Below are 26,088 nucleotides of genomic sequence, written 5' to 3' on the forward strand. Positions count from 1 at the left end.
ACAGGTAAAAGGATGTAACCAATGTTTCATTTCTGTTATTAAAATGTATTAATCCGGACATTGCTGTAAGAAGCTACTATACAAAGAACAAAACCCATTCTAAAAAATATAAAGGTACAAAAAACAAAGAACACATTTGTCTCTTATTCCTAATGTGTCCAAATATAATTTTTCATGACTCAAAAAATGAATGTTTACAGTGATACATCATCTGATAATATCATCCTTATGTTAATTATTACAATATAAGATTACTGTAAGTCCAGTCAAAGAAAAGTACACTAAATGTCCATTCATTCTCTCAGAATTGCACTACAGATGTGCAGTACTTTGAATTCAAGTCCTCAACCAGGCCTGCACTGTCTATACAGTTCTTTCAAAGATAATGCCAGATGTTTAAGGGCACTTCCATTCCAGGCAGGCCAGTCTCTGGAGGGTTTGGTTTTGAAAAGGTTACATTTATGACTATATGATTAGAACTGTGCTCTCTAAAATACACATAACCCAATCTAATAATAACACATGGGCAGAGTGGTGGCTCTGTGGCTAAGGATCCTTGCCTGTGGCTGGAAGGTTGCTGGTTCAAATCCCACAGCTGGCAGAGGAATCCTACTCTGTTGGGCCCCTGAGCAAGGCGCTTAACCCCAACTGCTCCTGGGGTGCTGTATAAATGGCTGAGCCTGTGCTCTGACTCCAAGCTTCTCTCTCCCTGTCTGTGTGTCTCATGGAGAACAAGTTGGGGTATGCAAAAAGACAAATTCCTAATACAGGAAATTGTATATGGCTAATAAAGTGATCTTATCTTACATAATTCAATCCAATAGTGCTGCAGATTCAGGATTACACAATGTTATCCTTTGAAAAATAAAACAAAAATAGAAAACTTAAATTTCAAATTCTTTCCTATAAGCATTGATAAAAAAGTGACAAAATGATACTGTAATTGGTAAAACATTATTCAAGGACTAGAATTAAGTTGCCAAGGTACTGTACTGTAGATACTAACCTACAGTATTCATTTTTTAAACTGATATTTGTAAGACCCTTGCTTATTTTCCTGGATTCTGCCGAGTCAGCACACACATTTGACCATACTCTAACTTCTCTCTGTCCAATTCTTTATGTCAAATGACACACAAAATGCTGCCTGAGGAAAAACAATGCGACTTTATTGATGGCATTTTTGCCACAGTACATCCTTTCTTTGGTTTTTCACACTGAACATGACATTTAATTTAGTTGACTAACTTCTAGGACTGAAACTGTACTGTACTTAAGCAGACATACTGTAATTTTTATTTATGCATTATTATTATTATTATTATTATTATTATTATTTATGCATTATGATATACATCATGCATTTGCTTACCTTAATTCTATTATGAATAACTGAACAGATATTAATTGAGCCAGGTGTGAAAAGCAACCCCCAGAGTCATCTGTAATTTTTAATAAATTGTGCAAACATCTTACCTGAGGGGAATCACAACAGAAAGTGATATGGAGAACTGCCGAATGCATGTTGCACTGTATTTGTTGCTTAATGTGTACGATTTTCATATATAGCACTTTTCTGGACATTCAACTCAAAGCATTTTACAGGTAATACGAATTTCCCTCCACTGATATTTAGCAACTACCAGCCACATTTCAGTGTTACAACTGTCAGCAACAGAGCCTTATCAGTGACAGAAGGTCTAACAATAAAAAAAACATCATAATGACCTTACCTGAATCCAAGTCAAATGTTATAAGTGTCTCTGAATAAGGTCATGGCTGCCAGGTACTGTAACTCAACAAATTTCCAGCAAATGTTTGCGGTTCAATATACCACCTCTGAAACACATACTATGGTTTTACTTCTCATCAGCAGGTACTAGGAAGCTTGTCAAGACATAATGGAAACATACAGTAGATTGAGGCATGAAGGAAGTAAAGTCCTGGCAAATCTCTGGGCAAATATTGAGAACGTGAGAAAGAAGAGAAGAAACAAGTTTTGGTAAACAAGGTGTAGAAACCAAGAGATTCGAGCTTGAGGTGTCTGTTCACCAAACCAAGCTTTATGGTATGCTTACAAGGAACAATACAATAAGGATAATTGATGTAGTTATTCAAAGGGGATATGGCTCTACACAGCTTATATACATGTTTCTCTACACCCCCCCCCCCTCCCCTCTCCTGTCTTTAAGGTACTTACTCAAGAAACACAAGGACTCAGAGAGCAATTAAAACATTCCTTCCTTATCAGGGTATTTGGTACAGAAGATGGGAGTTTAGTACAGAAAGGGAGAAGCATCCGTGCTAAAGCAAGCATGAAGGGTAGAGTTTAGCATGTGAATTCAGCAGGAGTTCACAGCTCCTACCACTATATAGGTACAGAGTAACATACAGATTCTGCTAGTGGACTTCCATCAAAGGAAAATATAAATATTTTTTCACAAATATCCATAAAGATAAACCGCTTATGCTTCACAGCAGTTTTAAAATACTTTCAGCATAATCAATTCTGCTGTTTTCACTTGAACACCACATCTGCTTTCCATTCACTTTCAGCTAAAATGTTTTTGTGAACACCATGTACAGGTACTGTACATGCATCCACTTTCCTCTCAAGGCTCATCACTTGTCAATCCTACTGGACACACCTGTCTTTCTCTGTTCTCCTTCTCTCAGGCCTTAGCTACCTTTCCCAGTGAATAGCACTCCCATTGTAAAGTTTAGGGCAATAAAGCTACTTGCTGAGCCTAAAAACGTCTCCTCCAGCTTGTTATTCTTGTTATTCCTTACCTTACCTACACAAGACCAGTTTCGCCACAATATCTTTGCTCTTATTACTTCTAACATAATTTGCATACATAAGCATGCATTACATATCTAGAACGTGTATGGTAACACATACTGTACTATGAGCGGACTGAGTCTTGGCAAGAGCGTTTGCACATGCTACATGCACTTCAGTTGATAGCTTGTGAATGCAGTGCTCCCCTTACCTTTGATTTCAAGCTTTGAATTGTAATTAAACCCCCATAGTTCTATTGGTTTTTCTGTCTAGCTGCCTCTGCTTAAGTTTTAAAAAGGGCTCTGAAAGAAGTCAAACTCTCAAGTCTGAGCCCTTTTGCATGATGCAGAATATCAGGTAACTGAATATCAATTTGTACAGTACAAACAAAAAAAGAATGAATTAAAATAAAATATATCATCAATCCCTGTTGTGTTCAACATGCCTAGATAGAACATTTCCTTGGTCTGGTACGCATACAACGATTAAAATACACTCACACTAACTGGTTAATTTGTTAAGAAATACTCTTTTTTTAATTCAACATGTAAAGGCCAGATTTTGTTTATTAATTGCTTTTAATATACTAAACAACATAGGGTACATTTTGTGGGCGTAGGTGGCAATCGTGCTTTAACATCCTTAGAAAGAGATTAAGATAAAAAATGAAAGCCAGTTTATTCAGTAATTTATACAGTACATTTTAATTTCCAAGTAGCAATCTTACAAAGCTGGTAATTGAGGCTTATTAATATTCTTTTAGGCATCACCATAATGTGTCTCAAAACTAATCTCGAAGCCTGAATTTGTGACACATCTAATTTGTGCAGAAGTGGATTCCTGGCTTTTAAATATACAGTATGAAGTCATTGCCATTTAATATGGAGAAGAGGAGTTACTACTTTAAGTGATTAATGAAATGTTTAGTAGTATGAGTGTTTGCTGTATGAGTGTTTTTCATTTTTAGTGTCAAGAAACTAGCAATGAGAAGATTATTCTCGGACTTCCTACCCTCAGCTATTTTTACTTCACAAGAAGTGAAGAGCAGAAGTTGTAGAGGTTATGGCATAGAACTGTAAAACCATTAGAGATATACTAACTACTGTACATTTGTTCTGAGCATTCAGTGTAGATTAAAAGAAAAGTTATCTTCATATACAGTATCTACATATGTGCTGGAAATGTAAGTACAATCTGTTTCAAAGCACCGAACTATTGTGTAACTAGTAGAGGGGCAATGTTGACAAAAGCTATTCAGCATTGACACTTGATCTTCCCATTTGCCCCACAACACTTGGCGAAATAAACTGCTTGTTGAGTGTTTAATGAACAGCTCAATTATAGGGGTGACAATGAAGGAATACTATGTTTGAATTGAATAAATGGATCTTTTCCTGTTCACAATCATGATTAAAAAATGTTTGACATTTCACAGCATGTTTAAACCTTTCAATTCAGGACCTCTATTGCCAGAGAACACACAGACCGAAATGTAAAGAGAGTTTCTTTTTTTAATTACTGAAATTGCAGTTAAATATGCAAATGCAGTGAAAAATGTCATTTTTCTATTTACTGAAATTGTTGACATCGAACACTCACTTCCTGAAAGGGTCAGAAATACAGTATATCTGTCATCTTTGTACTATGAAGTAACAATGGGAGCCAAGAAAAACCTGAGATAACAGCATATATTGAAATAACTGGCTTTGGGGGAGAGAATATTATTAGGCTAATCTGGAAAATTGAATCAACTGGCTACTGTTGTTTAAGCTGTATAATGTCTTTAGAGTTTCAAATTGAGAAATGTATACAGTAGGTTTCTTATTGGTTCTGAAATCAGGATTATGCCAAATAGGAGTTAAAAGTGAAAAGGAGATTTTCTGTTAGTAGATTTGATGAATCTTTAGCCATGCACCAATTGTGAATGAAATACATGGATTTTAAAACCATTTGAGCAAAAACTGAAGTTTAAAGGAGACTACATAAAGAAAAAATTTAGGTGCTATTAGCCTCCATGTTTTTATTCTTTTGAATAGTTAAAAGTTTAAAATGCAGTGTTCTGTTTATCCAATAAAATGTGTTTAGTACTCTATCCATTTGAGAAAACCATTTTTGACTCAGAAATATGGGAAGCATAGAAAGTGTATAATTATTATGAGGAAATATACTCATTTGACTGCTGCAATACACCTCCTTAAAGGGATTGGTAATCCATTGCAATGTAACAGAATCAAGTACTGTGTCCAAGTTAAGAAGGGCCATTTCAGACAGGCTGAAGGGTATTCATGAGCCAAGCTCTCTAAAAAAAGAGTAAAAATAAATGATAACAATTCAACAGTTCAGCGAGCGAGCAATTCAACTACCTGCTCACAGGAAGGCTATCAGTGTCTCATCATCCAAAATTTTCCCCCAGAAAAATCGTTTCTAACATCATATATCTTGATCCTGACTTTGAAGAGAAATATGACAATTTGCCGCTAAATTACAATGAAAGAATGTCCTTTTTCTGTGATCATCTAGATGTCGACGCATTGGAAAACTCCAGTACTATACAATGTCTTATTTAGATCTGGAATCCACCTCTAATTTTCCCTTCATAATGTTTGGAAAATTATGTTGTATGACATTTTGGAAGTAGCAGGGTGGCATTTAGAATCACCTCGCCTTATCTGCAAGAGCAATTGTGTGGTAAATTACTTTTTATTATCCAGGTCTGGTCTGAAGCTGGTTAGCTTTCCATTACAGCTACTATTACCAAAAGCTTGGCCCATTAGTTCGCTTGATTGCTGCAGGAATATTTTTTGAAAGGTATGATTATCTGAGTGTGACCACTTTGGACTTCATTAATCTAGTGTAATTAAAAATAGTTTATTATAGTGTTATAGAAAACGTTTATTTTCAAATTTAAATACAGTCAACTTAAGACAATTTAGCAGACATTGTAAATTTACAGTAACTGATAACAAATGAAAATAAATGATGTCAGATGCAAGCTGAGTCCATACCCTTTGTAGATTGTAATTTTTTAGTAGGTAACATATCACTGACCTCTATTTCTCTTATAAATGTAAATTTATAAATCTTTGGTGAAGAGTGAAAACAAAATAAAAAAGATTAAATAAAAGCTTCTGAGCAGCTAAACACCCACTGAGACCTACTGATAAATCTACCCAATTTCTAAGACTTAATCCAATTCAGGGTTGCAGTGGAGTCAGAATCTTTCTTGACAAGCAATGGATGCAAGGCTGGATATACTCCAGTCAGGACACTAGTCTATTGCAGGGCACACACAGACACAGACATACAGTACATGCTCACATCAGGGGCAAATTTCTCAGAAGTCAATTAACCTATCAGTATGTCTTTGAATTGTGGGAGGAAACCAGAGCACCCAGAGGAAATCCTTGCTAGCACAGCAAGAACATACAAACTCCACACAGACAGCACCCAGTACTCCAGCACTTTGAGGCAGCAATGGTAACCACTGTGCCACTGGGCTACCCCCCAGATAAGACCATTTTATGCTATAGTATATCTTACTATTCCTGAAATAAATACTGACTTCTTTATGTGCGTCAAGGTTGTTCTCAATTTCTCTACTTGACCAACACCTACGACACTGGATATTTACTGTACATTGAGGAAATTGACAACGTTTGGAGAGCTTGGAGTTTTGTGTTAAAAGTCTTCAATTGTGCTTCAATAAAAGTTCCACACTCGCCTTCAGAGTCCAGTATACAGCCCTGGGAAATGTGAAACTGGGCTACCATCACTCAATTAGAACAGCTGTCATTAGGTAAAACTTATATAGTCTGTATGTGAAATTCCCTACATTTATACTTGCAGGTCTTCCATTATATTGGTCTATTTAGGTAGGTTTTGAGTCATTCATATATATTTTTAATGACTGTATTGGTATTGCTGGCATAATCAATTTAAATTACAGTTGTTTGCTCAGCTTTTCAAAGTTATCTTATAACAAGATAATAAAGGTAATAAAGGGGATAGATGATAATCAATGTTCAATTCAATATTTATTTACATGAACAATTGTTACTTGATCTTAAATGAATCATTATGAAAAATTGAATGTATTTAACATTAAAAAAAGTAATTTTTTAAAAGAACAAGGTTTCTACAACATGCAAGAAAGTGTCAGCTTTTCCACAATTAATTTTCTACCATTTCAAAAAGATCACGGTGAATACATAAAAGATAATAAAATTATTGTGGGTTTGTTAGTATTCATTTAGGAAAATCTCTTTGGATACTAGGTTATAATAAGAAATGTTTTTTTTTCTTATCTGCAATATACTGTACATGTTACTATATTACTTCCAGTTTCCATTTTTTGGTGAAGATCCAAAGCAGCAAACTTCAATTTCAGGAACAGCATTTCCCAATTAGTAATAGTTTTTTAGTACTTAATATATATATATATCATTTGAAATACTGTATTTTGATAACACAAAAAGTGATACAGATCTCTAAAGAAATCACAACTCATTCAGTTTTTTCTTCAGATTGGATAGCCATCACTAATTTCAAGCCATCACAAATGAAACAACAAATTTTCAAGTAAATTGATGTTTTCTTTTTATCAGACCTTGAATAATTTGGTTAATTTTCATAGCATGGAATTTCCATTATTTTTGGTGCGTTGTTTAGTAGAAGTTTTCTTCAAGAGCTTGATTTTTATTGATTTTTTTATTTTCTAAACAAGCTGAATGTCATTATTAAAAACAAGGTAGCTCAATACGGTTACATTTCTGCTCTCTTGGCATTATGTACCATTTTCATTTTAAATCCATACAGAGATGGGTTTTAATGTACGAAATCCTTTTAAAGTACATTTTCTTTTTGTAAAATAAATTAATATTTCTATTTCCCCAGTTATCTTTCTTGTAAACAGTATGTAAGATGACCTGAACTGTCATCTTACCAATTAATTTGCTTTCATGTCATATACTGTACCATGTCCTTGGAGAATAGGCATCAAAGACAGAAATGTTATTAACCTGTCATATTAGTGCGTATTCAGGTATCTATGACTCAAGTATTTAGACAGTTGTCTTAATCCTAAACTTGACTCACAATTCAATAAAGAAATTTAATAAAATAACAAATACCTATAAAAGAGATCCTTTGAATACTGTACTTATTTAAAACTTCAACAATAAAGTTAGTAATAGCAAATCAGCAAATTGTGAAGATTATTCATGTGGGAGAATTTAATACATGTACACACATACAGTTTATACTGTAATACAGGAAAAGCTTGTGAACCCCCTAGGCTGGTCCTCAGTATATGAGAATACACTGTATATGCTCGGATATAAAATATCAAGAATGTCTTAAAATATAAAATATGAAATGAACATAATCTCATAAAATGTATAACACAAAGACATAAGATATAAAGTAACGTATCCAGATTATATATCAAAACATATTTTATACCACAATCCCAAACATCCTGACCAACCTAAAGATTCCTTCTACAACATGTACTATACTTGCATCACCTTGGGCTAGCAGTTTCTAGTTAGCTACAGTTATAATATCAAGTTTAAGAAACCGAAATATAATTTATTAACACCTCGACTCGTTAAATTTAAATTTCCAGTTCAGTACAGTGCCAAGAAAAAGTTCATGAGGTCCCTTGTTTGGTCCTTATTCAAACTGTACAGCATACAGTATCTTGATTAAAAGTAACAGACATATGATATAACTGTATACGTTGTGCAGAGCAGAATGAAAACAATTTCCATTAGAGCAAACAACATGTACAGTAGGTAGGAATCATTGATTAGAGTGAAGGAGTGCCATTAAGAAAAGTGCAGTGTTAATCACCAATCAATGGGCATTATTTTTCCAAACATAACTCCAATAGTTAGCATCCACAATGCTACATTCAATAGTTATAGTTAAAACGGGGTAAAAATGCAAATCAATACTTAAAATCTTCATAGGGCAGCTGTTAAAATGCTCTGCTCAAATTTAGAAAAGGGCTCTATTGGATCTTGTTTCTGCTTCCTAAAAACGAGGCACAAGCAGAAAAAAGAGATGTTAACGTCCATTAGATCAACACATAGACATTCCAAATGTTACTAAACTGGAAGGTGCGTTCTGATGCAGTATTATGAACGGATGAAAATTAAATATCCTAGGAAATTTACAAATCACGCCCATCATACCAATCAGAAATAACTTTTCAAAATATACACAAAATCTAATGACCCTTTCATTTAAGATATACAGTAAATGTACTAGGCAAATAAATATTTATAATGTTAATAAATATAATTAATTATTAATAATATATTAATAAATATTTAAAAGATACAGTATATCCTGCAGGCAAAAGTAAAACTGGGACTGAAACTGGACCAACTCTGGTGTAAAAACCTACCAACCATGACTTGGTTTGCTTGCTTCACTTAACTCCTCTGTAAGCTTAATTGTAAATGATGGAAGATCAACACTGCACATCTGCCTTCTAGGTTTTAGGGAAACTTAATCTGCTTTGGCCTTTTTAAACCTACAACCTTTTAAAGCCAACTCGCTTCTCCTTTTCAACTTATAGGAAATATAGATCCTTTCCTCAAGTGTAACCTCAAGGCTAGCTGATTAGACATCTAGAGCTGTGTTCTGAGACTTTTTATAGAGCTACAGTAGCAATGATCAAACACAGCCGGTGCAGATATTGCTCTCCCTGTCACATGTGGATGTCTTTTCTTTTTCTATAACTGGTCTCTAAGCCTCCCACCAAAGTGCAAAATGTCACAGACAGCTGAGAGACACAGTTGCTCCATTAAAACAACATACAGTACTTTTCATTGTTTTTCTGCTGTCCTTACATTTCACATGCTTAAATATATCATAAGTACGTCAAGTACAAGTACATCTGCCTTGAAAAAAGGCAGATGACTTCAAAGCAAAATGCATTCAACTTTATTAAATACAGTCAGGAGAACTCATTTTTTATATGAATTGTGACATACAATACTACTTGCCTTCCCAATGTAGAAATGTCTTTTGCTGTTGGTCTTGTCTATTGGGATGCCCCTGCTGTCACATTTTCAGTTAACTTCCCTGCCCAGTGTCAGAGTAGTTGCTTTCTTAGGCAGACTGGCTGTCTGGGCTTTGATACTGTATTAGATAAAGTTATGTCAAATTATCCGTCTTCACAACATTGTGTCCTCTATTTAATAATTTAATATCCTGGGCCCTTCCATGGCTCGTACTATCCCAAATCACGTGTACTCAGTGTCTGAAGTAGAAAAAGCGCCTTTACTAACCTTCTGCCTATCTGAAAACAATAATGGATATAAAATATTTGATGGAAATAGTTTAAGGTCTGGAAGAAATAAAACAGTTGAGAAGCTCTGTCTGTAATGACAGACTATAAATACTGTGTAGAACTTCACCTCAATTCCTCGTGGATTAATCCTTATGAAATGGGGAAAAAAAACATAACATACTCACAAAATTGATCTCAGGAACATCAAAATAATTGACACAAGTAAGCTCATTTTTTTTCTCAAGTCAAGGTAGAAAGATACATAATTAAAAAGCACACCCTTGTTATACTGTTAAGTATTACGGATTATAATCAACGGTAACCAACTTAACTTGGGCTAAATTGTGGAAAATATACTGTATTTTGCAAGCTGTGTGACGAATTTTAAATTGCACACACTGGGTGAAATTTGAGTCTTTGTGCTAACGAGGGTACCACTTACAAATCAGTCCATAATCACTAAGCAATTATGAAGTCAGTCCGTTAAGATTTGCAGAGTAACACAAGTTATAATAATTAACTTTCTCTATACCACAGTAAATACTGGGGTTTCCTTATTTTAAGTAAAACTCTAAGGAGACATGATTTTTAGAGAATTTGATTCTTCAGGCTATTTTCTAGCTTGGAAAGCTTAATTTGGAGTTATGGCTAATAACATATATGCCTGAATTATATACAATTTGTAAACGCCTTCTATCTTGGCATTCCCTGAGGTATTCGCCACTGAATCTGAGAGTGAGGGAGCAGCAGGCAATTACGTGCTAAACTTTAAGAGACATTAACTTCACGCTGTGATGCTGCCAAGCTCTCAACAGAAATAGTGAGTCAACGTCTATCTGTAAAACAATGTAAGAGTTTGAGAATGAAAACATTTCCGAGCTTTTTATATTGATCTAAGTCATTGTGTTTTCTGTTTGGTACAGCTATTGCCTCTTTATATTACTCCATACGATTAGTGAGAATTAGGACTTGATATGATCTTCACAAAATTATGTTTGGTGTATTTGATTTTGGTGAAAGTCGTACTTGCATAGAAATTTCTTTTGATTGGTTTGTTTTGAAAGGATTCACTTTCAAAAGCTGATATGTTACAAAAACTGATTAATTTTATCGTAAATGATTGTGAAATGTAATGTATGTCGAAATTGCAGGTCATAAGCACCAACCAGAAATATCAACATGTTATCATGATGTTGCTTATCACATCAGTTATGAGGAGAAAGATCTGATTGGCTAGAATCAGCACCATTACTTGTCCCCAGTCTGATCTAATTAAATCTCAGAAGCTCAGCAAGGATGCGCCTGGTTAGTACAGATTGGAGACTAACAAAAAGCACGATGCTGTTCTGGGTGCCATTGGTGCACCAGTAGGTTACACTCTTCTTGTGCCAGAGGTTTATAAAAACAATGCCCCAGTGCGGTGACAAGGAACATTGTGCTATAAGAGGTGATTTGGATGAGATGAGTCATAAATCAAGCTCCTTTGTGAAACTGCTTTTTTATTATCCTATATCCCATAACACTGTTTGTAAGAGCTGAAGTGTTAACCCCATAATCCTGGCTCAAGTTAACTCTTGTCAGATGTATGTATGTATCAAGTGGACCCCTCTGTTCCTACAGTATATGTATGGTGTTTTTCCTTCCATTAAGATGGAAGATAAATAAGATAGATACAATTAATTAATTAATAATTAATTGTTAGTACTCTTACTGTGAATAATTTAGATTTTATACTAGTAACTATTTTTCCCCCTTTTCCAGAGTAATCAGACTCTGTTAAATGTACAATTGCAGTATTCAGGGAATCTTGCCATTCAGTCCATTAAAAAAAAAAACATGAGTCACAAAACTGAATTCCTTCCTTAGTCTTCTTATTATTCTTCATTTTAGACTAACACAATATTTTTTGTATAGTTCGGAGATGCAGTAAATTGCAAGTTATTAAGTATGGATTCTGTCAATGGAGAAAGTTTCTTTTTGCAGATCAGTCTGCTTTTTCTTACAACGTGTTTCTGAGTTAAACTGCATCCATAAAATGCTGCAAAATGGTGGTTAATTAAAATCCTCCTCCATACTGACATAAATGTCCACAGGTTATCAGTTCATTGAGACATTCAATGAGTCACTGTTGCCCCCATGTGGTGCAAACAGCATCAAAAAGAATATTACTTCAAATGTGCATTTTCTTCTTCTTATTGATCTGTAATTTGTTATCATACACACTATTTGATATTTTGTTTATCAGTGTTTATATGCGAATAGAAAGATTTTGTGCTGTTGACCAGGATATTTCCTTACAGTATATACTGTACACCTTTGGAAATACACTTTTGAAACTACATCAAAAACTAATACGATAACAGCTTTACCTGTGGGACAAATATATCGGCATATAATCAAGGTTACATATTAGTGCTTAATTTTATTTTGGGATGTTGGGAATATTTACTGGAAGATGTAAATTTAGGTATGTACTGTACCCCTGTATCAGTTACCAAAAATGCCTCAAGGACTGTTAAAGTATGATAAGAACTATTTTTGTAAAAAGAGCAGTAATTGGTTTGTTCCTAATTAGCATGTTAAAAGAAGAAGTGATCAACTTCAAAGAACAGGATGAAAAACCAGCTGAGCCTGAAACAAACCACCTGTCACTACAGTACATGAGGCTATACGGTATAAAAAAAGGGTTAGAAACCTTCAGCCAACACTGACGAATTCCCACAACACATCCCTTCACAAATTCACATAATACGGATGACTGGTGTATCCATTTCAAAGTTTACTTAACCTCTATCTAAATACAAAACAATCAAGCTTAAAGATTGACACCGCCAAAGTCCCAAAGCAGTGAAGGGGGGCTCAGTGACTCTGAATGGAAATGGCACAAAGCTGGAGCAAGAAAATACACAAGCCTGGGCTCCAGGGGAATGGAAGAGGCAGAATGTGGAAGTGAAATAAAAACAAGACTGGTAATGGGAACAGAGGTACCTACCAAGCTAACAGCAATATGGAAAAGCAAAGACGGGAATTTATAGACAACATACAGACCGATTAAAGCTCTTGTATGTCCAGTGGTAACATACTGTATGACTGTGTATCTTGGATATTCAGAAGAGATAAAAAGAACGGATACAATTCAAGACAAAATGTCTAAGGGAAATGTTGAGAGTGCCCTGGGCGACTCAGAAGATAAACATGTAGGTTTGAACTGTAAGACAAGAAGCCACATCAGAAAGAGATCTTCTGTTAGCAACTGTTAAGGGAATAGGAGGTAGAGAAAAACCAAGAGTAAAGGGAATGGCAAATGTAACATCATGGACAAAGTTGTCGGTAATTGGGCAGCTGAAGAAAGAAATGATGGCTATGCGTCATCCGTGGTGCAGCTCGCAGTCGAATCAATGAAAAGGGCAAATGATAATGATACTGACAATAAAAGTTCACAAGTTATCGGCTATGCTCATGAACACTCAATGAGCCAGTGTTTCCCCCATGTGGTGCAAACAGCACCAAAACATTTCTTTTTTTGTGATATAAAGCATTTTTCCCTTGTCATTTCCCATAAAACCCACACAGCAGCTTTTCAGCTTGTTGTCATGTTTTCCTTTCAACAATTGCTCCCGAGGAGGCCTGCTTTGAAAGACATTCTAGACAAATGAGATTCTCAGCAGAAGTAAATAGCAGATAACAACACTGAATATACTATATAATCATCAGTGGTTCACAGAAGAGACATGCAGATCTGCAGGAGTATCATTTTTTTAATAATACTTATTTGCTCAGCATTTTGAAAGCGTAGTCGCACACCATCTGTAGAATTTAATAAGGAAGACGGGGAACAAAGCAGTATAGACCACCCTCTTACAAGAACCAGCTTCATTTTCATAGTAGTAGCAGTACAGCAACTCTGATCTTGCACACTGAATCAGGCAAAAACGTTTGGAATCGGTTTTGTGAATACCAAACCTTTTCTTCACGTACCCATTTCACAGCTTAATGACGACAATAACTGAAAGTCTGTTTACAAACCGTGTGGCAGGTAGGAAATGAAATGCCAGGAACGTGTTGATTTGGCAGTGTGAAGTGTGGAAAGATTATATATTGTTTGTAAGCTTATAATACAGACTCTATGGTAGACTGAGATGGTTCAATGTGCTTGGTTTTGCATTTAGAGTGCATGAGTGTTGGGTAGCTCTATCACATAAATTGCTTTGGTTTTCCAAGTAAAGCATGCTTTAGAAAAGTATAACATTTCGCAATATAGAATTCTAGTGCCTTTAAAACCATCTAAACAATGCAATTCAAGACTTAAATGAATGTTAGAAGTTGCAGACACTGTAATAATATAAAAATATATGGTTATGCACTTCTAGAAAAGAAAAGCCCCTAAGGTCTTCTAATAAGGTCTTGTCCAGATTCACATTAGTAAGTGTATTAGTTATTTCAGAATCTTACTAGACACATGCAAAATATTTAGAGATGATTTGAAAAAAAAACAGAAAAAATGACCCAGAAAAAAAATCAACCTGCTTAATGGTTACTTGGGAATTTTGTTAGAAAATTCTTCTTCACATTTGTTTCAATATTTGACAAGGATTTTTATCTATTGCTACGCAATTTATGCATTTAATTTGGCAAATGTGTGTACTGAGAAAGAGAAACTCAATCCCCAAATTGGTGTTGTCTCAAAGAAACCTACTGTAAATATAGATTCACAATAACAAATTCTTATCACTGTTGCATGTGGAGCAGGATTAGTCTACATGAATAATGCAAGTAAAAATCTGAGCAAACAAATCTCGGGATTACTAAAAATGGATTACATAATGTGGCATATTAAGTAATATTTTCAGGGTCACATATGAAATAAACCTTCATTAAGATGTCCTTTCTATTTCTTCTTGGATTATTTTGCATGTTTTATGTTTAAAACAAGATTGTTTTACAACATTTCATAAAAATCATTATCACGTATATTTTATTCTCTGTCCCACAACACATCTGGCAAAAGGACCAATAGTGCTACCATTAAATTAAGGAAAATATGTAATACCGGATTGATGGCAAGAATATGTTTAGAGTTAAAAGAATTTATGTCAAAATCGCTTCAGCATTAAACAAAATGGGATTTCTCTGACCAGCCAAAGCTCTTTCTAGGTCAGTTTTCCTATTATATTTCTCAGTGTGCACCTACACCTATGATTTATTTTTCTGGGAATTGATGAGAACTTGGTGCAGATGTCTGAACCGTTAATAAACACTTTCCGTCTGTTTATAAATAGGTGCTATGTCCAGCTTTGGAGGGTTCATATAGGAACACAAAAAGGTTTAGAGAAGAGAGGAGAGAATAAAACTCACTTTGCTCATTTGCTTGTTAGTAGATTAATAATTACATCATATTAGTGATGCTATTCAGTTTTTTATTGAATCCTTTCAAGGAATTGACATCAAACATCACTGCAGAATCATTTGCTTCTATGACTGAACCACTGTATTATATCTAGTATTTGTAAAAACATGTTGTACATATTTGGGACTTTGACCCATTTTAAGTTAAATCAGATATTTAAGTTCTTTTACTTCAGTGTGTAGCAATGAACTATTCCGTAAATATTAAGTAAAAGTGGCTTAGTGGCTCAAATCTGGTTAGAATGCATTTAAAAGCTGGATGCATGTTGAATAAATGCAATATTTGTGTATCTGTATTTTCATTTCATTATGTATATTATATTGATTATTCCATAGGCTTTTCTAAGATTGAACATTTTTGCGTCTCCCCAATTTCTTTTTGAAATAATTAGCATGCTCAATGTCCTATTCCAGAATTCAAAAGCCATTTCACATTTGACCTGATAAAACCTTGCTTTGATCTGTCCTTAGTAAAGGCTTGTGCGATTCGTACAAAAACCCTTAGACAAGTGACAGCTGGTGCTTTGATTAATGGCCTTTGTGACAGGTCATAGCTACCAGGCAGCTCTGGGTTCCCTTGTGCGTACTGAAAGCTATCCAAAAGCTAATGAGGGTCCTGCCCTGGACAGCTCATCTGTCGCCTTCTGCTTGGGCCTGAGGCGGCCTTGACAAAGTGTAATCTGTTCTGGGGCCTGCAGGCATAAAACTGTCAACTCCCACGATTATGTGGAGAATCCATGACACCAGCTATCATAAATGAACCAGTGAGTGTGTTACATAAGGCCTCTCCCATATTTTTTTTTACTGTGCAGGGCATACTGTACAGCTCAAACATCTTGTTACAGCATTTTGCATCTGTCCACTTTGTCCGTACAACACTTGCAAAACAAGACATACCTTTCCTACCCCAGGTTTGCGATGGAGTTTGTTCCAGTTTCCATGCTTTTCCATTAACAGTCTCTCTTCTTGGAAATGTGAGTGTGCCTAATTACCACACACACAGAACTACAGTGGAAATACTGTACATTATAAAAATACATCAAAACATCTTGTTGTAAATGAAATATCTTATTGCAATCAATCACGTCAGATAGCATGTCTTGGATTTGACTGTTAAAGGGCAAATGGAATGTTAATTGCTTGCATTTTTGTTTGGTAAAATCAAAGTTAGAATATGGCAACACTTTATAATACACCTTGAACAAGAAGGGAATCTACAGTTAATAATCTAATTAAGGAAGTGTATTGAGTAGTGTTAAATAATAGCTGGTTCAACAATTGGAATAAGTAAATCTGCCATAATAGTGCTGGTAATACAGATACCAATTTAAAATATGTAGTAGTTTTAGGAAAGGTGAAAACAGAGAGTGTATAATATAAATCTGTCAAACTTTTTTAATATGACATGTGTAAAAGGAGGGTGAATTTAAGTCTTACCCTCCATATTTACTTTGCTTGAGATGTCAGCTATAATGACATTCAACCCCCAAGATTAAAAGTAGGGAATACTAGATTCTAGAAAAACTTATTAGCATCTCCATGCAAAACAAACATTGTATACTTCAGAACAGCTCTGAGAAGCTTTTTAAAAATTATAACATTTTATAAAAATTATAACATTCTGGTAAAAGAGGGTTTTATCAGAATATGTTTATCAGAATAAGTGGTTTTAACAAAAGGTAAGACTGTAACCTACATACAAATTTAGCTAATTAAAATATTCAACTTGCAAAGCTTTCACTGAAAATTCAAAGACATTTTATTTCACTTATATTTCACATAATTTCATTTATGCCTGATTCTATGTATTAAATAGCAATTCATAATGGTGTCTTCTGAATGTTTTATTTCAATGTGGATGTGATTACTGTGAAGCTGATTTTTTGTAAGTACTGTACATCTTGAAAAGTTATTGCATTAAAATTGCATTAAGGAAATATGTTATAGAAACTTTAACTAAACACTAAAACTTTTCTGTTTAGGCCAAATAACTATTTTTTATAACTGGTTTGTCTTTCTCAGTGTGTCTTCATTGGCACTTTATTTTGGTCTTGTTAGTTTTAATTGAAACATAAATACAATACTCCCACAATGCACTGGTTTTATATTGATCAAAAACAGTTTTTGAGCATTTTTGCTGTCAAAAATCTTCTGAAGATTTTGTTTTTCTTTTCTGTAGTTTTTTTGCCAGTGAACGAGGCAGATTTTAATGTTCTTATTAAAGAGGTAGCCTTTTATCTGTAACCTGAGATTCTGAATGCAGCATTTGAGTGAAACTTTAATTGCAAACCCCACAGGGCTAATTTAGTTCTTGCAAAGCTCTTAGGCCCAGTCAAGTTTTTTTATTTTATCGTTAACCTAAATATGAGAACCATTACTGTTAGTTTGTGGCCCAACAGATGCTTTCCCTCAGATTAATCCCATTGCATGTGTGGTAATTCATGGGTAAATCAGATGTTTGTCCACAAGAACAAACTGTGCAAAATTAGAACTACATAATGTAATAATAATGTACTATGTAATGTATGAGCTGCTATAAAGACATAATGACTGTAATGAAAGTGAAAGCTAATACTATAGTAATTATATGGATATCTTACAAAGAGGATTTTGAAGTGAATGTTCAGTAGTCATCAGCTGCTTGAGGCAAAGCATGACCATCACAACCTTTTAAATAGGCATGGGCAATGAAATTTTCAGTTCCCAAACCGGAATGGAATGAATTACCATGAACCGCAATGAAATATGGATGCAGATATTAATTAGCTTCGGTCCTATCGTAACTACTTCTTCTGCATTTTGCACATGTGAAGTGAAAATAAGCAACAATGGACAACTGTTTCCCCCTGATGAGAGCTCATCACTTTAACATAGCTAGTTGTAAATGTACTGTATGACAACAGGTATATATTTATGTTTGTGAAGATGTATACTGTACATAATCCTTTAGGATGTGTGTTGAGACACATCGACACAATGCCATCTCCTGAAGTATAATAATTGGATGTGAAACTAAATAATATTTACACCGATAGTTTCCTGGAAAAGCATGATCACACATCCTAACCTTCGGGGTATTCCCCTGTAAGACACATACATGTATAAATGCTCGTGTCACCTGACAAAATTAGCTGTATTAAGATGATACAAACCTACTCCTGTCTACATCCATGGGAGTGGCGTGGAGATGGTGGACTCGTACAAGTACCTGGGAGTGCACATCGACGATAGACTGGAATGGTCTAAGAACATCGAGGCCATTTACAAGAAGGGTCAGAGCCGACTTTACTTCTTGAGGAGGCTCAGGTCCTTCAATGTGTGTAGTAAGATGCTACATATGTTCTATCAGTCGGTGGTGGCGAGCGACATTTTCTACGCGGTGATATGCTGGGGCTCTGGGATTAGAGCAGTGGATACTAACAGGATGAACAAGCTCATCAGGAGAGCAAGCTCTGTTATTGGGTCTGGCCTGGACCCCCTGGAGGTAGTGGCTGAGAGGAGAGTGGTGTCCAAACATGGGCATTATGGACAACATCTCCCACCCCCCCTATGACAGGCTTGTAGAAATGAAGAGCATGTTCAGCAATAGACTGATCCATCCACGGTGCGACAGAGAGCACTACAGGAGGTCATTCTTGCCTTCTGCCATAAGAATGTACAACGCATCTACCTTTCATCTGGGCAGAGGCAACATTGATAGTGACCTGTTTCTGGACTGAACAGTAAACTGATACATTTGTTCTTTTTCTTTTCTTGTTTACAACCGTTTTTGTGCAATATATGCCAGGGACCTGTGCAATACATTTATATTTATATTCATATTGTATGAATACGACTTTTTTGTGTACTGTTCTGTTCTGGTTTGTTCTTTGTGTGTTCTGGACTGTGAGTAACTCTTCTTAGTGCACTTCTCACTGTACTGATTGTATTGTATGTATTGTATTATTATTATTGAATCATTTGTTACACTGTGGCTGTGTTGTGTGTGTTAAGCTGCTGTGTCACTGCAATTTCCCTCACGGGATCAATAAAGTATCTATAATGAGCCCCAATTAGAAACAATTCTCCATGGCTCTTAACTTTCACTTTATATGAATAAAAAATGGAAAAAGAGGTCAGAAGACAGTTCCATATCCCAGTGTTTGTGGTCAGATGAGAGTTAATTAATATTTCATATTTGAAAGACACACACAATATTAAAAAAAGTACGGCACAGCACATTAAGAAATTAAAAACATAAAGTGAAAAAAGCTTTAAAAAAATGGTGTAATGTACAAATCTCTAGAAACTAAAGTTTTGCAACTGGAAATCTGATTGCTAATGCCGATTCAACAGGCTATGAAGGTCAAGCGTTGCCAAAAGCAGTTGATCGCTACCAAATATTTGAGCACCTGCAGTAATTGATGTTGAAATTGGACATAACTTGCCTACAAACTGGCCTCAAATTAAAATCACACCTTATGCTGTTTTTATTCTTGGTAGTGCAGCTGCCTTATAATATTTATTGGCTTAGTTTAAATTATCTATATTAATAGATTTTAAATATAATTTTTTATGGGACTTTCTTGATTTGTTTTTATTTTGCACCGTTTGGTTCAACTCCCTCCTAAAGATAATGGCCCTTCTTTATTTAACACACCTGCTATTTCATCTTTTGTGACCAGGACTATGGCCACTAAATGGAATAACAAAGTTCAATTTAAATGAACTTGGGTAATTCACAATTCAATTTAAACTCTTTGTATTACTAATAATGGCAATCTGCAAACTGATGAAGTACTCTGTTTTAACATTAGTCTCTTTAATCAAATTGTGACCTTGCATAGATTAAGTCATCATACTACAGAAGAAGCTATAAAGTGTGGATCTGAAAAAGTTTAATGAGCTGCATTTTGAGTATTGGGATGTGAGGTTTGAAAATGTACAGGAAAGATAACCATTCTGAGCTCTCAAATGTTTTCTCTTTAAGTGACATAATTTGTCATTTATTCTTTGCTGTTTTTTTAGGTTTTGGATAATTTGGATTTCCACAGAAAGAAGTCAGAATATTTCCGATTCCTATGGTTTCCCAATACAGAACATGTCAGAATAATATATCAGGATCGCACAGAAAAGGTATGAAATGTACTGGTTTCCCATGGGGTTGAGAAATGTCCTTTGTCCATTTTCTTTAATGAATGGCTACGAATGAAATGATAAGCAATGTCTGATTAATCGTCTTTTTAAATCCCAAGCAGAATTATGCCTATTAAGTATTTTCACAGACAAGCACAACTCAAACTAATAATGATCTTTAAATAATAAATGAAAGTGCAATACTGCATTGATTATCAGATACATTCAATATCATTTTTAGCATAAATGGGTATGAAATAAGGGTTATAGTACATATGCAAAAATTCAACATGCACATTGAAATACATTAATGGCTGTTTCAATGCATCAGTATATGGTATTACCTCTCAAAGCAGTCACAATTTTAGCTCATGGGCTTCATGTGTTTCTAAATAGACTGTTATAAAATGTCTCACATTCCTTTTGTGTGGTTATGGTAATCTGGCAAAGGTTTACTGAGTCTTTCTTTCTTCTCCTGACGTTTGCAATTTGAAATGATTTGTAAAAACATTGCCAGAAATTTTCTGTAAGACCCTGATTAGGGCAAAATGTTGGCTATGGTAAGACTTTGATACTGTTTTGAAAAAGAAGCAGTGATCCAAGCACTGTGCAGTCTTAAATTGTCTTCCTGGAAATGTTCTGTCTTTCTTGTTGAAGTAAAAGCTTTGGCTTTTTGTGGGCTCTATGCACTTTTTACTTCAGCTTAACAAACGTTTTTCTCTGCTCAGCATATAAAATACTATGCATAGATGTCTTCTTTGTTAATCATACAACTTACACTGGGAAGAAGTCCATCCTAAAACTAGATAGCACAGCAAAAGATTTTAATCTTTATGCCTTTGTTGACCTTAAATTTGAAATGGGCAGCTTTCCTCTGTGAATGTATATATGAACTTTGTAGAGGTACTATTAGGGAAAAACTTCACTTTGGTATTTGAATCAAAAAAGAGGAGATATCACTAAAAAACAGAGTTTGCCTGATTTAAACAGAATTGATTTTGAAAAAAAGTTATTAAATACGAATTGTCATTCATCAGAATTTCATAAAATTGGGAGTGCTGTTTTAATCTTCATATCCTAGAAGGTTACAATACATAAACTCAAATAATTTGACTAAATGAACTCCTAAAACTTTCATTTACTGATTTAGTTTCTCTCTGGAACATTTCAGTTCATTGAACCACTGAACTGGATTCATTTGGGTGTAATTTTGTGAGAATGTGAGCAAGACTTGAGCTCTAAATCCAATCCATCATTCTATGTCTTCTCTGCTCTTTCGGGGCAAAGTTCACTGAAACTTAGTTCACTCCAATTTGTTTCTTCAGCTAATCTTTGTTCATCTACCAATGCCAGCGAAGATTTCAAGGAAGCTGAATGTGCAAGAGACATTAGTGATGAAAAAAGAGGGATGATTCTGTAGGGTGCAGGCTTTGCTGTGGTCTGCATTGATTGTAAATGGAGCCTTTAAAGGAGCTGTCTGTTTTAGTTTTGGTTGGTATTTATCAGCTCAACGAATAAATTGCACATGGCTTCCAATGTTTTGGGAACAACTAGGGCTCCGTAACAATTAAAAACACCTGCTGTAGGATTGTAGTATGTAGCGTTTCCCTTTTAAATCATTACTTTACTCTTAAAGTCTTAAAATTATTTTCTTCCCTTGGTATTTCTACATTGACTTTCATTTGAAATTCAGCCAGCATATTGGATTGACTTTTTTAGTACCCTTAATGATTTTTAAATCTTGAGCTTTTTGTAATCTCCTATTCATGCTGAATTTTTATATCTTCTGTTCAGGCTGAATAATTTGTTTTATGTTTTAGTATGATTAAACGAATTAATGGAATCACTCTATGAATTATCATGGTGACCCAAATTGTACCCATGTACTGTATGTGTCATGTATTAAAGGGTTTGAAATCGAAGTATTCAGAGCTGTGATAAAAATATACATGGAGAATATATTTTAACGGTTTAACTTGATAATACTGCAAATAACAGGGGGTAGTTATAGAATTAGTATGTCTTCTCAGCAGCTTGATTTGTAAGAAAATTAATAGAGGATGATAGTGCTCTCCCTTTATGTTGAGCATGGATAGGTTTCTTCTTCTTCCTATCATAGAGTAATTTCAGAGTAAATGTTAAGGAATAATTTAACAAATGAACTTTTTTTAAGTTGTAAACGTTTTAACAGAGTAAACACAAAACAATCACACATTATTTACAAAATAATGCCTCTCACCACAAAGGTATCTCAGTGAATGATAGATCCCAATACCATCTGAATGAGACAAGCTTAGTAAAGAAAATAATTAGGATAGTTCCCTGTAAAATAGAACACTACTCAGGACAAAACTGCTCTCTAAACTGATGCTAAACCAGAAGGAACCTATCTTTCTATGCCAAATAATGCATCAAAGCAGAAAGGAGGTTTCTCTTAGTTTGTTTACCACAGAAAAAAGGAAAATATTTACCATACTTACCATATTTACCACAATTACTATATAATGAGCTTTCCACTTTATCATCTTTACTTTTGCTGTTTTTGTGTGTTTAATTTAATAGTAGCATTTGTGTTTTCCAGCCTGCACAGTGTACATCCAGCTGGTTCTGGAGCTATGCTGTTGGATATCATCTACTGGAATTTGTCCTTTGGGTCAGGTAGGTGACAAGTATCTTCAGAGGTAATTTTCACCAGGGTTTAAACAGAATATAAAAGATTCCTTCAGTGACGCCCCCACTGCATGTGATGTAGCAGAATCTTTAAAATTGGTGGATCCATGACAATAGACACACAGACATAAGGCTAAACAAATTAAATTTACAGGCTCTTTATTTACATTTCAAGGAAAAACCACCATTAGAGACCAAACCAAAAGAAATACTCCAGACACCTAAGAATGGATAAGTGTACTTCATAGTTTCACATCTCAATGCGCTTCTGTGGTCACTATTTCCTCTAATCCTTCCATTGTGTGAAAAACAACCTTGACATGTGAAGGATGTGCGATTACTCGCCATGCTGATGGCAATATCCAAAAGCTTTAAATCTCCATCCACCAACCAAAACTGCAGATTCCATGAGATTACAGCTGCTAGCTTCTCCACTCTCACAACAGCTAGGGTTTCCATGTGACCTGCTGGACACACTGTATTTTGACAGCCTTTTTAAAACAAATAGCTTAAAATGGATGATTTTGAACCCTAAGCTTGGGCTTTGTTGTCAGAGATTTGATTTCCAGAATGTAATATGCAATCACTGGTGTTAGTACCAATCTCTCACAGCTCTTAAATTTCTGTACTGTCATGTTTTTTCCAGTTTAGTCTTCTTTGCAATATCAGAAGAAATAGAAAAAGAGCAACAACAATAAAAATGAATGGCTTCAGGAAATAGTTTCTTTCATTTCAATTTATGTTAATGAAGGGCAGCCTCACAACAAAAGGAAAATAACCTTTAATTTCTTTTGTTACTGAAATTTGAAGCACTATGTAGGAACTATCATATTTTTGTGATTCTACCGACAAAATAAAACTAAACCACAGACTGATTCCTGCATCACCTTTAGGTTTAACAATATATACATCTGCTGTGCATGAAAAAAAAATTGATTTCACATTTTCATATCTGTTCATCCATTGTACAGGTTGTGATACCCAACCCCACATCTCCTTATTATACAAACAATATGTACAGTACATTCTCAGATTTTGAAGACATGGACAACAGTTTTAGTTGATTTTGATTGATTGAAACTTGTGGACCTAAAATAGAGAATATCTTACTTATTCCCCTTCTTAGGCAGAGTGGGCAACACAGTGACAATATTTGGTTTGGCTCTGTACACCAGCACATTGGATTTGAAACAGACATTTGCAGCTTGAGCAACACATTGTATTCGGTGAATAGGATATTTGTGTTTGTGTATTAATATTGAGTTTGATTCTATAGCTCTGAGGTCTGAGTTCTGTGATCATCTGGAAAAGAGAAATCATAGGGCATCAAACACCACCAAACATTATGAACATGGTTACATACTATGAAGCTTTCAAGTAAAAGGAGAATAGAGAAAAAAGGGAGAAAAGGGAGAAAAACAACATAGAACCCGTTAACCTGTAATTAACCTATTTCTATTCTTTATTTTAAGTAAATTTTGTAAGAAAATAAATAACTTGATTGATTTTTTTCTTGTATTTTCATAATCCCAAATTGAAAGATCCCCAAGGATAGTACAGCAGTTGGCTTGCAGGAAAAGGCTGTCTGATGTACTGTATGCTTACCTCTTGCTCTTCCCCTCCTTCAAAAGACTAGCATTTCTGACTCACAAGTAATTATAATAATAATAATTGCTCAACACTTTTCTGGACACTCCACTCAAAGCGTTTTAAAGGTAATGGGGACTCTCCTCCATCACCACCAATGTGCAGCCATAGTGCACTTGAACACTCACCACACATCAGCTAACAGTGGGGAGGAGAACAGAGTGATGAAACCAGTTCATAGATGGGAATTATTAGGAGGCCGTGATTGGTAAGGACCAATGTAAAATTTGGCCAGGAAGCCAGGGTTACACCCCTACTGTTTTCAAGAAACGCCCTGGGAGAGTCAGGACCTCAGTTTTACATCTCCTCTGAAGGACGGCATCTTTTTCCAGTAGAGTGTCCCCATCGCTATACTGGGGCATTAGGACCCACATAGAATGCAGGGTGAGCACACCCTGCTGGTCCCACTAACATCTCTTCCAGCAGCAACCTTAGTTTTTCCCAGAAGGCCTCCCATCCAGGTATTGACTTGGCTCACACCTTTCAAGCTTCAGAGAGTTGCCAGTTGTGAGTTGCTGGGTGATATGGCTGACAGAAAGTAGAATGCTGAGGTGTTAAATCCTCATCCTGAAGTATCTGTGGCTTTGTTTTGAGTAAGATATTCTTGTGATTGTGCTTTATAGAAAGATTTATGTGATATTTATGTGATCTGTTTATGTGATCCATCTCTTTCACATTTCACATTTTGTATTTTGTATGGTTCTGTATTTTTGTGCAAATAAGCTTTGTTCTTTAAAGACATTGCTCATGATTAAAGAGTTCAGAATGAATGGAGACAGGACTTTCATAACATGACCCTCACCAGAAAAACAGGCCAGAAAACTCCATTTTAATTAATCTCTAATTTTCTTTAAATGTCACAGCATATATTGCAATCTTAACAGTTTTTAAAAAGTTTTTCAGACTCATTAATTTTAAAGGCCTGCTACAGCCGGAGGTTATTGAAGATTTATATGAAGCTGGCAGCAGAAACTTGGACATTGGCACAGGTGGGATGACAAGCAAACATTGTGAGGAGATCTAAAACTACATAAAGTAATTGATATTGTCATACTGTTGTTATGTTTAAAAATTGCAGTATAAAGGAAATACAATGGGGACCTAATTCTTTCATTCTGATGTTGTTGTAAAACAAAACATAAAATGATCTCTTAATTGTGAAAAT

The 26,088-nt window shown here is 35.0% G+C and overlaps 1 protein-coding gene across 1 annotated transcript in view; it reads left to right on the forward strand.

Moving 5' to 3' along the window:
* The window catches only part of LOC102697922 (L-gulonolactone oxidase-like), an 81,655-nt gene that overhangs the window by 42,202 nt on the left and 13,365 nt on the right, over positions 1 to 26,088 (forward strand). The window contains exons 7-8 of the mRNA XM_015352295.2: positions 20,499 to 20,606; positions 23,188 to 23,264. Coding sequence (XP_015207781.2) covers positions 20,499 to 20,606; positions 23,188 to 23,264 — 185 coding nt within the window. The remainder of the gene's footprint in view (positions 1 to 20,498; positions 20,607 to 23,187; positions 23,265 to 26,088) is intronic.

Source organism: Lepisosteus oculatus, chromosome 2 (genome assembly GCF_040954835.1).
Source record: "Lepisosteus oculatus isolate fLepOcu1 chromosome 2, fLepOcu1.hap2, whole genome shotgun sequence".
NCBI lineage: Eukaryota > Metazoa > Chordata > Actinopteri > Semionotiformes > Lepisosteidae > Lepisosteus > Lepisosteus oculatus.